Genomic DNA, 14,195 nt, shown 5'->3' on the forward strand with positions numbered 1-14,195 from the left:
AAAAATGAAGCCAGTACAGGGACTACAAGTTGTTTTAAAGCCAATAATCTAGGAAATACAGTGCCTTGCTACAACTTAAAGTTTTAATGTAGATTTGCAAGGAGCTGTCGGGGTAGTGCGATATTTTACTTAAATTCTTTAGATATGAACAGAGCTGAAAACAAGTTTAAAAACCAGATTTTTACTGAGATTTCAAGCATCTACAATTCCAAGGTTCAAATTTAGATGCTTATTCTGTGCAACAATGCCAACAGTACTTACAGATTAACGGCAACTTCGGTAAAAATAAAATTAAAAACTGTAGTGAAAAGGAAACGAGGCACCAGCATTTTGAGCATAAATATAAAATATTCTACCTGAACAGTTTGTAAAGGAGTGCCTCCAAGCTTTCAGTCTGACTGACAGAACATAATCCAGCAACACTGTGTGCAAATCTCAGCTGTTTACGGCCACATGAAGGCAACAGCCTCGCTGTAGCGCCTGGCCTCCTCACTGCAGTGGATCAGTGCTTTCACCAGAGACCGGATCTGCTCAGGTCCACATCGTCCCTGTACTCTTCTGGAAAAGAAGCAGCTTTGCCTCTCCGAGCTCACAGAGCTGTTTCAAAGATAACCAAGTTACCGTCTGCCGTTTCTGCATGTCCATTTGGTATGCTGGGACGGCTTCTGCTGTTGTAAGCCTGGAGATGTATTTCAAAGTCAGTTTTACTTCAGTTTATTTGTGCCTGGTGTCATTTTTCTGACTCTAACTCACCCTTTTGGCTGCTTCTAGTAGTGCTGCTGCCTCCTGCTTTCCAGTCTGCTGCACCATTTTATAGAAGATGCCTTTAGTGTCCTGCAGCAGGATGTAAGGCTCATCGTATGCATGGATCTGCCCTGCATCCAGAACCTGCAAACAAAACCAGGTACAGATAACAATGCCTTTCATGAGTATTCAAACCTTAATACTTTTTCATATTACAACAATAAATGTAAAAATACAAAAAGTATTGTTTGCTACAGGGCAGGGGGGCACACGCTGTCACCATGCCAACCATTGTGCTGCTTATTGGAGCAGAGGGAAAATTTTGAAATGGGTCACTGGTCCAACTCAAATGGCTTTGTCTACTTAGCATTGCTGTCAAGTTCTACAGAATTCTGCCTATGATCTGATTATTAAATTGAGGTGTGTTGAAGCACAACCGTATATGTGCACACCAGTCAAACCTGAAACCACTGTGTTGGTCAGAAAGAAGTTTACCAAAGGATTAAGGAAATAAATACTTTTGCGAGGCCCTGAATTGACAAACCATCAACTGGTAAATATAATGTAGGTGTAGTCTAATTGTTATTACTCATGGCTCTTAATGAAGTACTAAAAGCTGATTTAGGAGAGTAAAAAATGCTACACACTTGTCAAATGTTTTTCTTAGCTTTTTAGGCCGTGATCAGTTAGCAGCCCAAAAATTAAAACCCTTTTTTCTCATTATTGAAAGCACCATACCTAGTATGCGTAGAAGGCAGTTACTGACTCCGCTATTATCAGCACCAGTAAGGCAATGAAATTTATTTCAGAGGAAGGGTGGCTGAATGGAGTAAAGATGTCATGTTTTATCCTTATAACCTTTTGATCCCTGTCTTTCACAGGAACTTACTAGATTTGAAGATGTTTAGGAAATCTCAAGAGTTAAGAACAGGATCTACTGTCTCTACGGCACTCATTAAAGCTGCAGTAGGTCATTTATGAAAAACATTTTTTTTACATATTTGTTAAAACTATCAATATCTCCTGGCAGTATGAGACAGATTATCCATAAAAAAGAAAATTAAGCTCCTCCCAGTGGTCCTGCCACTTGCAGAAATACACTCCTGGTCATAAGCAACCAATCAGAGCCAGGAGGAATGTCTTAGCAGCACCAAAAAAAATAAAGGGAAAACTTAAACAACACAATATAACTTCAAGTAAATCAAACTTCAGTAAAATCAAACTGTCCACTTAGGAAGCAACACTGATTGACAATTAATTTCACATGATGTTGTTCAAAAGGAATAAACAGGGGGAAATCTTTGGCGATTAGCAAGACACTCAATAAAGGAGTGGTTCTGCAGGTGGGGACCACAGACCACATCTCAGTACCTATGCTTTCTGGATGATGTTTTGGTCACTTTTGAATGTTGGTGGTGCTTTCACACTCGTGGTAGCATGAGACGGACTCTACAACCCACACAAGTGGCTCAGGTAGTGCAGCTCATCCAGGATGGCACATCAATGTGAGCTGTGGCAAGAAGGTTTGCTGTGTCTGTCAGCGTAGTGTCCAGAGCCTGGAGGCGCTACCAGGAGACAGGCCAGTACACCAGGAGACGTGGAGGAGGTTGTAGGAGGGCAACATCCCAGCAGCAGGACCACTACTTCCGCCTTTGTGAAAGGAGGAACCGGAGGAGCCCTGCAAAATGACCTCCAGCAGGCCACAAATGTGCATGTGTCTGCACAAACGGTTAGAAACCGACTCCATGAGGATGGTATGAGGGCCAGACGTCCACAAATGGGGGTTGTGCTCACAGCCCAACACCGTGCAGGACGCTTGGCATTCGCCAGAGAACACCAGGATTGGCAAATTCACCACTGGTGCCCTGTGCTCTTCACAGATGAAAGCAGATTCACACTGAGCACATGTGACAGACGTGACAGAGTCTGGAGACACCGTGGAGAGTGATCTGCTGCCTGCAACATCCTTCATCATGACAGGTTTGGCAGTGGGTCAGTAATGGTGTGGGGTGGCATTTCTTTGGAGGGCTGCAGGGCCCTCCATGTGCTCGCCAGAGGTATCCTGACTGCCATTAGGTACCGAGATGAGATCCTCAGACCCCTTGTGAGACCATATGCTGGTTCGGTTGGTCCTGGGTTCCTCCTAATGCAGGACAATGCTAGACCTCATGTGGCTGGAGTGTGTCAGCAGTTCCTGCAAGAGGAAGACATTGAAGCTATGGACTGGCCCGCCTGTTCCCCAGACCTGAATCCGATTGAGCACATCTGGGACATCATGTCTCACTCCATCCACCAACGTCACGTTGCACCACAGACTGTCCAGGAGTTGGCGGATGCTTTAGTCCAGGTCTGGGAGGAGATCCCTCAGGAGACCATCCACCGTCTCATCAGGAGCATGTCCAGGTGTTGTAGGGAGGTCATACAGACACGTGGAGGCCACACACAATACTGAGCCTCATTTTGACTTGTTTTAAGGACATTACATCAAAGTTGGATCAGCCTGTAGTGTGTTTTTCCACTTTAATTTGGTGTGTGATTCTAAATCCAGGCCTCCATTGGTTAATAAATTTGATTTCCATTGATGATTTTTGTGTGATTTTGTTGTCAGCACATTCAACTTTGTACAGAACAAAATATTCAATGAGAATATTTCATTCATTCAGATCTAGGATGTGTTATTTGAGTGTTCCCTTTATTTTTTTAACAAATGTTACCTAACACAGCTTTAAGAGCTGATGTTCTGCAGAACCCAATGACTTGGTAAGGGGCTGACTTAGCAAGTAAGGAGTTACTTTCATAAATAACCTAAACCTCCCATGACTGATAGGTCAGTATGATAACCTTGAGTTAAAATACTCGCTTTAATCTCCAAACAGCCCAAGGACTACAATCAGAAGACAAACTTTGAGCACTTTCTCCACATCTCATTAAAATGACTTTAAACTATATAACAGAATGGATTTTTTTCAGCCACTTGTTATAAAGAGTAAACATGCCCAACTCTGGTTGTTTGCAAACAGGACACAATTAGTCTTCACCAGAAGTTGGACTCACTCCAATTTGTGATAGCATGTGTGATTCTAAAGCTCAAAAGTATCAGGCTAATGTACAGATTTGGCATCAACTTCAGCTACTAAAACCAGATTTTAAATGCTGGATTTTACACAAGTAATGACAGTATTACTGGTTAATAGAGAAAAGCTGCCTCAGTGTAAACGATTAGTATACCATGGTTTGATGAGGTGTGCTGCTGATCGGGCTACTTACCCCAGAATTATTAGTACTCTTTGAAAGTGTGGAGGTGATCATGTCATTAGTTCATTTGGGCTGCAGTGTTTCTAATGGACTCACCAGTATGCGGTCGCTGTCTATGATGGTGTTGAGGCGATGAGCGATGGTGAGCACAGTACATTCTCTGAACTTGTCCCGTATGGTTTTCTGGATCAGCTCGTCTGTCCTGCCACAACAAGAACAGAACATCTTAATGTTAGAGTTCATGTACAGGAGCCCCTCAGTAAATTATACCATTAGTCAAGCACAGTGATCCCATGGTCATTAAAGTAGGTATTGGTACTTCTTCGCAAGTCCTGCTAGAAAATAAAATCAGCAGAGGGAAGCATGTAGTGTTCCTAAATATCCTGGTAGACGGCTGTGCCAACTTTGGACAAGATAAAACACAGTGGTCCAAGTGAAAACTTCCCACTGGACCTCAGGCAACTTGAAATCAGTGTCCCACAGTGAGTAACACAGATTTAAAAAATAAAGTACAACATTTACTTTAATCTAAAAAAGTGGCCCTTGAACCACTGAGCAACAGTAAAGTCCTTTTTCTCCTTAATCCAGGTAAGACACATTAAACACGGTATGTACTATGTCCTGGATACATCTGTGTGGAGTAACTCTTCATAACCCTCTTAACAACGCGGCTTTTCCTTCCACTTAACTTTTCATGAGTATGCTTGGATGCAGCACTCTAAAAACAGGCAGATTTATTAATAATGACCTTTGGTTGCCAACCCTCCTTGTGGGGGGTGCCAATGAGTGTCTGATGGACAACTGTGCAGGCCATAATATAACATTCCTTTATTGCTCTCGTCTAATATTGTCATTTTCAGTAAACCATTAAAATGAAAGAAAAATGCATAGTTTGGCTTTATTTGAAATAGTAAAATAAATGAACTTAATTTTATTAGATTTATTGGGATGTTTCTGCAGTAACTCTGTTAGAAGATTACATCAGTCACTAAATGGATGAATGAAACTTAAATAAAGATGTTATCAGCGTGATTTGCTTTACCTGGGGTCCACATTGGCTGTGGCCTCATCAATGATGAGGACGCGGTTCCTCCTCAAGACGGCTCTAGCGAGACACACCAGCTGCCTCTGACCTACACTGAAGTTGGAGCCGGACTCTGCCAGAACCGTCTCCAACTTTCCTGGCAGCTCCTCCACCACAGGCTTCAGCTGCACCTGATGGAAACATGACAAAAATAAAATAGATAAGGAATCCAAACTGCAGCTAATTTCTTCTCCTGACTGTCGAGCAAAACATGGAGGCTCGATCTACCACAGAATAATTCAAAAACAAGCTGACATTGAGGTTCACACAGTAAAATCCGGCTTTTATTCAAGGCAGATCTATTCATTTTACTGAGTATTTAGACTAAATAATACCAAATAAAAAAGATTACATTTGGATTTAAATCCAGATTTTGAGGACCAGAGTTTAATCAATAAACTAAACCTCATGTTAGATGGTAGGTCATGTTTGAAAGCAGCTTAACAGCAGACCAGGCAGTGGGATTGATTCAGCACGTCCCTGGGTGCTACAAACCTCCTGCAGGGCGTTCCACAGTTCTTCGTCTGAGTGTTGGTTAAAAGGGTCCAGGTTTTTCCTCATGGAGCCTGTAAACAGCACAGGGTCCTGTAAACCAAGCAAGAGAAAGGACAGAGATGTTTATTTCTACAAACTTGTCACAAATAATTACACCTGCACTGGGAACTAACACTTTGGGATGCAGCACCACTTGGCAGCATAAAGACTGTAAACAAAAAGCCCCATGTCTGTAACAATTTGTAAGAAGCTTATTCTTTAAACTTAATAATGTGACGTATCTCACTTTAGAAAGGACCGCATGTGTGGCCAGTGTTAGGGGTTGGACTTTTTGCTTCCATCTACAAAACAAAGTCTTGCTTGTTTAGAACAGATTAAATTAGGAGCTTCTTACGACGGCACACATTAAACCTCAATGAATCAAGGTCAGGGATGGGTACCGACCGAATTCCAGCAGTACTACTGAATATCTCGTACTCGTCGTCTCCCACTTATCCAGGACCGGGTCGTGGGGGCAGCAGACTCAGCAGAGACGCCCAGACGTCCCTCTCCCCAGACACCTCCTCCAGCTCCTCTGGGGGGAGCCCAAGGCGTTCCCAGGCCAGCCGAGAGACATAATCCCTCCAGCGTGTCCTGGGCCGTACCCTGGGCCTCCTCCCGGTGGGACGTGCCTGGAACACCTCCCGAGGAAGGCGTCCAGGAGGCATCCGGTATAGATGCCCGAGCCACCTCAACTGGCTCCTCTCGATATGGAGGAGCAGCGGCTCTACTCCGAGCCCCTCCCGGATGGCCGAGCTCCTCAACCTATCTCTAAAGGAGTGCCCGGCCACCCTACGGAGGAAGCTCATTTCAGCCGCTTGTATCCGGGATCTCGTTCTTTCGGTCATGACCCAAAGTTCATGGCCATAGGTGAGGGTAGGAACGTAGACCGACCAGTAAATCAAGAGCTTTGCTTTTCAGCTCAGCTCTCTCTTCACCACAACGGACCGGCACAGCGCCCCCATTACTGTGGCAGCCGCACCGATCCGTCTGTCGATCTCCCGCTCCATTCTTCCCTCACTCGTGAACAAGACCCCGAGATACTTAAACTCCTCCACTTGAGGCAGGAACTCCCCTCCAACCTGAAGAGGACAAGCCACCCTTTTCCGGTCGAGAACTATGGTCTCAGACTTGGAGGAGCTGATCTTCATCCCAGCCGCTTCACACTCGGCTGCGAACCGCCACAGCGCATGCTGTAGGTCTTGGCTAGAGGGGGCCAGCAGGACCACGTCATCCGCAAAAAGAAGAGACGAAATCCACTGGTCCCCAAACCAGACCCCCTCCGGCCCTTGGCTGCGTCTAGAAATCCTGTCCATAAAAGTTATGAACAGGACCGGTGACAAAGGGCAGCCCTGCCGGAGTCCAACATGCACCGGGAACAGGTCCGACTTAGTGCCGGCAATGCGGACCAAACTCCTGAACTACTGAATATCTGTTGACCTAAAATCAGACGGTACCATCTCTTGATCCCTAAACGCATCATTGTGACACTGTGAGAATGGAAGGGTGAGCGATTTTCCACGCCGGACATGAACACAGCATTACACGTACAAGAGCGTAATGATGTCAGTAGCTGCTGGTACAATCAGCAAAGTTTGGCTCCACTTTTCAAAATGCAATGTGTGCTCGTTGCAATATTTGTGACGTGAAGTGCAAGGCCAGGGGAATTAACATTTATTACCACGCAAACGGCATCATTTCAGTTCAAATGTGAACTGTACATATCCCTAATCAAGGTCAACATCACTGAAGTTTTTTCCCTTTGACCTTATTTGAACACCAACAATAAATGAGCAGCAGTGAGGTCATTACTCGTCCTCTCAGCTCAGTTAGTTTTTGTTTACCTGAGGAATGATGGACATCTTCTGCCGCAGATCATGGAGGCCAATCTCCGAGGTTACCACCCCATCGATGTAGATTTTTCCCTCAGGTTCTGCCAAGCGGAACAGAGCTGAGACCAATGAGCTTTTCCCAGCACCAGTTCTCCCAACAATCCCCACCTGAGACATGGAGGAACATCAGTTTCACATCAAACATGATGTGCAGCTTTAAAGAACAAATACCTCACCTTCTCTTTGGGTTTGAACATTGCCTGGAGGCTGTGCAGCACCTTCGGGCTGTCGTCGCTGTAGGAGAAGCTGACATGGTCAAAGGTCACAAGGCCTTTACTCGGCCAATCAGAAGGAGGACGCTTCTGGGTTTCCCAGGGTGCTTCACTCTCTAGTTCAGTATACTCCACCATTCTCTCCACTGAGGTCATCTGTGGATAGAGATGAAATTTGCTTTAGTGTGTGTGTTTGTTTTTTTAAATCAAACATTTAAAATTAATCCAAACATGATGATCTCTACCTAGTTTACCCTCACAGGAGGGCTGATACCATAATGATTCATACCCCTGTGATATTACATCGAATTAAGGTTCTGTGAACGACGCCTGAAACCTTCTAGACTATCTTCTTTGCTGTGTCCGAGTGCAGACTACGGGTCAATGAACGCAGCATGACGCTGCCATATCAGTCTGTATTTGCAATGAGTGGAGCGATGTCTCCTAAAAATGTCCAGATTATGTTCAGAAACTCAATAGAGCACACTGCATTTAGTCTTAGTGTCGTAAACCGCTAAAAATGCAAACAACAGATAGGGAGGGCTTGCATTTGTTGTAAGATTTTGCCAATCGCATGGAAACATTTGAATATCATTTCATTTATTTTACAAAGAATGGTCAAAGTCTGTCTTCCAAACCCAGTTGGGAGCTGGTGGTAAAATGATCTGGGCTGAATTCTGCTGCAGTATGAGGGACGTGCTACAGATGTTCATTCCAGCAGAGATTCGACTGTGGACAAGTATGTTCGGTCTTTGGAGACAAAACGCTGCATAACAGTAATAATTGGATGTGCTGTGGTCACAAATAATTATATAATACTGTTGTATTATATATTCATTTAACCCTTGTATTGAGTTGAGAATGCAAGACAACGCTTCTGATTATAAGAAGCATTATTGCTACAACTCTTTTTGGGCCTTTACATTTATCTACTCAGTTCATTATAAATGTACCTTTGCAAAGCAAAGCAGTACAACGCTGATCTCTACAGTAAAAGTGTTTTTGCACAAGAAAATCAGCTAAAACATAATTTTGAGAACTTGGTCTATATTGTGGTGAATTTCTTAGCTTTGGCCTAAAAACCAACTGTTTTCTGTATACAGTCAAGTGTGTGCTCAGCATACCACTGCTTTAATTACACAAAAAAAGGGTAAAAAGATGTAAAATTTCAAGTTTCTCTGAGGGCAATTCTACATTTAGACACAATGAAACCAGCTGAAGACAAACAAAAAGAATTACTCTAAAAGGAAGTGTTCAGCACTACAGTGCCATTAAAGAGGTCTAAAATCTTCTATAAACGGAGTGAAAATGTCTCACCATGTTCTCCACTTCAGCGCTCTGCCTGACGCCCCACTGGAACATCCCCATCAAAGTGACGGCGTAGGACAAAGCCAACCCAACAGAACCAGCATCCAGCTCTGAAATATAACCAGGACAGAATATCACCCTAACATAACCCCACAGCAAAAATTGTTTAAAAGTTCAACTCTGGCCACCTCCAGAATAAAACCTCTGCTTACGGTCTCTGAGCAACAGGCAGCCAAACGTGGTGATGGTGACGAAGATGGAGCACATCCCATCAAGACGAACAGCAAACCAGCGAGAGGTTGTCAGGAACAAGAAAAAGGCCCCTGTTCACAATCACAAAGTGTCAGTAACAAGGCAGCATCGTGCCACTGAAAAGGTCAACGTTTAAACCACTGGATGTAAATATGCAGAGAGAGAGAGAGAGAACCTGAGTGTAGATTCTGATGAGCATCAAATGCGTTTTGGAACCTCTCCTCTGCTCCAAATGCCCGGATCGTCCAGAGGCCCTGAAGAGACGAGGACAGGTGGGAGAAGACGGGGCTGCGAGCTGCAGGACACAGACATGTCAGGGACGCAGCAAACGTAACACAAAGTTTTAATAAACACTGTATTGATGCAGCATGAGACACTGACTGGTGGATTCAAGACGTTTGACATCTCTGGAAGTTTGCAGGAAGTAACGGCGCAGAAAGTAAAACACTCCAAGCAGAGGGACAACAGGAATGAGGATCCATGGGATGACTGATGCTGCTACAGCGATCACTCCAAGAATCTGGAGGAACACCTACTTCGAGACAACAAAATATAAAAATGCAGGACAATTATCCACTTGTAAAGGCTATGAAAAATATATTGCAAAAGTATTCACACCCAGACTTCAGTGTTTTATTGCTGCTTTAGGCAGACACAAAGTAGTGCATATTTGCGTAGAAGAAAAAAGCTGCACAGTTCCTAGAAATGACCCGAAAAGTGTGGCGTGTATTTGTATTCAGCCCAACTCAGTCAATACTTTGTAGAAATTACAGCAACAAGTCTATTACGGAGTCTGTCGGCTTTGCAAGTCTACAGACTGAAATATTAACTTGTTCTCCTTTGCAAAGAAGCTCCAGCTCAGTCAGGTTGGATAGAGAGCATCTGTGAGCAGCAACTTATACAGCTGTCGCACTATTGCGTATAAACATTTTGTTTTAAGAGTGTTGGAGGAAATGATTCCAGAGGAAAACAACTCTCCCACATCACCTTCCCATGCATTTAGCACTGTAGCCTAAACAATCTGACTGCCACATAAGCCAGGCTACTTTAACATGTTTAAATATTTGGCCACATGAGCGCCGCAGCTCTCATGTATACAGCACTGACACAGAAACTATGCAACTACGATCCAGATCCACTTAATCTCACACTATGATATGCGGATGCTTTACTCACCTGCAGGTGGGATGGAGAAAGCAAAAGTGAAACATAAGCTATCACCTGTTTTTCAGTGTTCAGTCAATCCTTGTAAATAAAACAAATTGGGATGTCAAAGAAAATCAGCAGGACACTGAATTTCACTTCACACATTTCACAACAGGAGTGCATCAGAAGTGTCGGACATAGTTCAAGTCTTACAATCCATTTCCTCACGTTTAGACCAACAGATGTTTATCAAAACACATCGGATTTAGGCCTGGACTTGGACATTATAACGCATGAATAAACGGATGTCCTGCTGTAAAGTCAACCTCCGCCCCTGTCTCAACTCTCTTGCTGCTTCTAATCGGATTGCCTCCAGTATTGTCCCATAGCATCAACCCTGACCAGCTTCCCTGATTTTCTGAAGAAATCATCCTCACAGGATGACGAAGCCACCACCATGTTTCACAGTAGGGATGGTGGGTGCTTAGTTTTCTGCCACGCATAATGCTTTGAATGTAGGCAATAATCTCAGAAATAAAAATAATCTTAATTGTTCTGACAGTGTTAGAACAACTATCTGTGGACTAGTCTCAGGTATGTCCAAACATCACCCAGTTCCAAAAAGATTGAAAGATAGCTCACTGAAACAGTGTTTAGTGGAAAGGGGCCTGACTTCTTCATAAACCATGTGTTTGTATCTGTTGTACTTTATGTATGTGAACAATGGTTTGTTTTGCTGTGTATGCATGTGTGAAAAATAACATAATGCAACTTGTAACTTCATAACAAACATTGATTATACTTATTAAATTATATTGTTCTTTTTTGTTTTACTCTTATTTTCCAAACATGTTTGAAATAAACTAATAAACTAAATGAAGTTACATTTAGGTTTCGTGAGACAAGAGCACCTTCTTCCATATGTTTAATAAGTTATAATTACACATAGAGGGATCCATTTACTCATAAGGTGATGTCACCTGGTTGTACTTTAGTAAGTGGAGTATGCAGAACTTTTTCCATCAAATAAAAAGTCCACTTTAGTCATGCACTACTTTCTGTTGCTCCATCACATGAAACCCAGCAAAATACATTATAGAAGAATACGTGAAGAAGTTCAAGGGGTGTGAATACTTGGACAATGGAAGGATGGGGTCAATAAGATGGAGCAAACTCATCAAGTGATCATCTGTAATTTAAATGATCTGAACCATGTCTGCCGCCTCTTCAGGTCCGTCCTCACCTGAATGAAGTCCGTAAACGTCCAAGGAAGCATGGAGTCCACCTGACCAATGTCCTTAGAAAACCTGTTCAACACTCTTCCTGAAGAGACACAGCAGACAAAACATGGGAGTATGTAGTTTAGTGAGCATTTAACATTAGGTTGTCATTGGAAACCAATCATTTTTCCCCTGAATGTTTAATGGCTTTTTCTTGCTTACCGATGGGGTTGATATCGAAGAAGTGTACAGGGGCTCTGAGGATGGCATTAAACATGGTGTTATGGAGGGTCTGAGCAGATTTTACCAGCACCGTGAACAAGATGATATTTCTCATGAACCCAAAAAGGATGGTGGCTGCGGTTAAACCTGGGAAAAACAAGCAGGACTCGCTGATCAGCAGGAGCGAGGGAACCCCTAAACCCAGCAGGCTGAATGTGAAGTGGAGGAAGTACAGTCAGATTACCTCCATAAATGCCTAGGTAGAACCCTAAATCCAAACTTGTGACATTGGTTCCGTTTACAATGATGCTGCCATTAGTGCTGCTGGTTAGCTTGTCTTGCTCTCCTGCCCTGATCAGGGACAATAAAAGATGTGAGATAAAATGAGGAAACAGCTGTTCAAGATTTACAAGCAAGCAAATGTACACATAAGTCTCCTTACCAGTATGCCAGCCACCAGTCATGCATGACATATGATACCTATAATAAAAGTGTATTACTTTACCGATTCAACCATTTCCTAATAAAATATGGCTAAAGTATCCTTTATGTACCTGAGCCAGGAGGTTAAGCAGTACAACAAACAGCAGAATGAAAAGGTTGGCTCCAGCTCGCAGGTATTTCAGGTACAGTTTCAATCCAATGGTTCCCTGAGCTCGACTCTCCTCTGGTACCGTCTGCACCTGCTCTGCCTGCGAGGGACAGCAAAAGGCATAGCTGTTGGTATTCTGCATCTTTAAACACGTTTAATTGATCAGCTGCTGACCTGAAGCAGGACGGCACAACATATAAAACCCAAAATCCGAATACATGGTACGACCGTCACAAAGACGTCAAAAAGCTGCAGTGTGTTCATATATTATATTTTTATATTTATCATGTTACAACTTAAAGGTGCACAATCTCCCCAAAACAACAACACACTATATTATTGCTGAATATTGCAATGATCATATCAGCTCTTCGTCACCATGACGTCCTCACCGGTATTTATAAGCTTTAGTTCATTGGTCAGTAAAAGCTACACTATAGCCCAAAACTATTCATACCCCAGACATTTTTAAGTTTAAAGTAATCTTTTCATTTTACAAACATGTTTCTTCTAATATGAATGTTTTCCTGTTGCCCAGTCAGAGTTCTGAACTGAATCTGACAGAGAATCTGTAGAGGGAACTAAAGCTTAGGGTCACTCGAGACTTGAAGCTCATCTCCAAACATCCATCCATTGTTTATACCCGCTTATTCTTGCCGGGTCACAGGGTGAGAGGCGTGGTACACAAACAAAAAAGACACCAGTAGAAACGTCCTCTGGTAAAAGGCTGCAGTACTAAATAAAAGTTTTCAGTCCAAGTTTAAAGGAGTAACAGTTTCTGCACGTCTCAGGTTTACAGGGAGTTTGCTCCAGAGCTGAGGAGCATAGAAACTAAACATGGAATATATTGAGGCTTAACTGTACATATCAGGGAAAACAACCACAGGTATCAAAAGGCCATCTAAGTGCACGCCTCTGGAAATATAATGGCCTGCCGAATAATTACAAAAAAGATCCAAATGAAATGCACCAAAGTTTGTTGTTTTAATTTAACAAAATATGGTCAAGTTAAAGGAATATTTTACCTTTTACAAAACACAGTACAGTTGTCCATTTGGACGGACTCGACCTGCCCTTTATGTCCCCCCGATTTAGATAAAAGTAGCAGATTTGTTAAATCTCAGTGACTCGACGGAAATCTGGTGATGAGAGTGAGGAAATGTGGGTTTATCTTAACTGACATGATTATAATATTTAACAACGATGTTGTTATTTTAGAGTACATCCTTAGATTTAAGGAAATGTTTGAACAAGAATGTTAAACAAGCACATTCAGGGGGAGTCTCCTGGATTTCACGAGATACAAATCAACTGTGAAGTAACATGCATGTGATGAAGCTGCACATTTGAGTCCCAACATCTGACCACACGATTAGTCAAAAAAACCAAACAAAAAGAGGATCTGAAATTAGAGAAGCAAAGAGACGACGTGTATTAAAAGCAGCAGAATCAGCTACTGTGTGTTCATGTTATCGTGCGTTTAAAACCTCAGCTTCGCTGATAATTAATTTCTCTCTCCCCGCACAAAGAATAAAGGTCAGGGTTTAAATTCTCCATCCAACAAAGATGTTAAAGCTTTTGATTTGGCTTCTATTAAAGCCTACTCTCAAGTTTTTCCTTTAGTACTACTTTAAAAACTCATTGTGGAACTAAACACTAACATAAACAATTTGTGTTGACAAGCTGCTCAAAGAAACTTGTGGTGCACCACCAGAAGGGCATAACAGAACAGTA

The 14,195-nt window shown here is 42.8% G+C and overlaps 1 protein-coding gene across 3 annotated transcripts in view; it reads right to left on the reverse strand.

Moving 5' to 3' along the window:
- Positions 1-165: 165 nt before the first annotated feature.
- Positions 166-14,195, reverse strand: part of abcc4 (ATP-binding cassette, sub-family C (CFTR/MRP), member 4) — a 53,249-nt gene continuing 39,219 nt past the window's right edge. For all 3 annotated transcript variants that reach the window (XM_047354920.1, XM_047354921.1, XM_047354919.1), the window contains 16 exons: positions 12,424-12,561; positions 12,312-12,349; positions 12,114-12,220; positions 11,870-12,016; positions 11,671-11,750; positions 9,663-9,813; positions 9,457-9,576; positions 9,242-9,352; positions 9,039-9,139; positions 7,686-7,877; positions 7,462-7,617; positions 5,579-5,668; positions 5,042-5,214; positions 4,096-4,201; positions 754-888; positions 166-679 (listed from right to left, as the gene is read on the reverse strand). In XM_047354920.1, the coding sequence (XP_047210876.1) occupies positions 590-679; positions 754-888; positions 4,096-4,201; positions 5,042-5,214; positions 5,579-5,668; positions 7,462-7,617; positions 7,686-7,877; positions 9,039-9,139; positions 9,242-9,352; positions 9,457-9,576; positions 9,663-9,813; positions 11,671-11,750; positions 11,870-12,016; positions 12,114-12,220; positions 12,312-12,349; positions 12,424-12,561 (1,935 nt within the window). In that variant the 3' untranslated portion in view covers positions 166-589. The remainder of the gene's footprint in view (positions 680-753; positions 889-4,095; positions 4,202-5,041; positions 5,215-5,578; positions 5,669-7,461; positions 7,618-7,685; positions 7,878-9,038; positions 9,140-9,241; positions 9,353-9,456; positions 9,577-9,662; positions 9,814-11,670; positions 11,751-11,869; positions 12,017-12,113; positions 12,221-12,311; positions 12,350-12,423; positions 12,562-14,195) is intronic.

This window comes from Girardinichthys multiradiatus, chromosome 24 (assembly GCF_021462225.1).
Source record: "Girardinichthys multiradiatus isolate DD_20200921_A chromosome 24, DD_fGirMul_XY1, whole genome shotgun sequence".
Lineage (NCBI taxonomy): Eukaryota > Metazoa > Chordata > Actinopteri > Cyprinodontiformes > Goodeidae > Girardinichthys > Girardinichthys multiradiatus.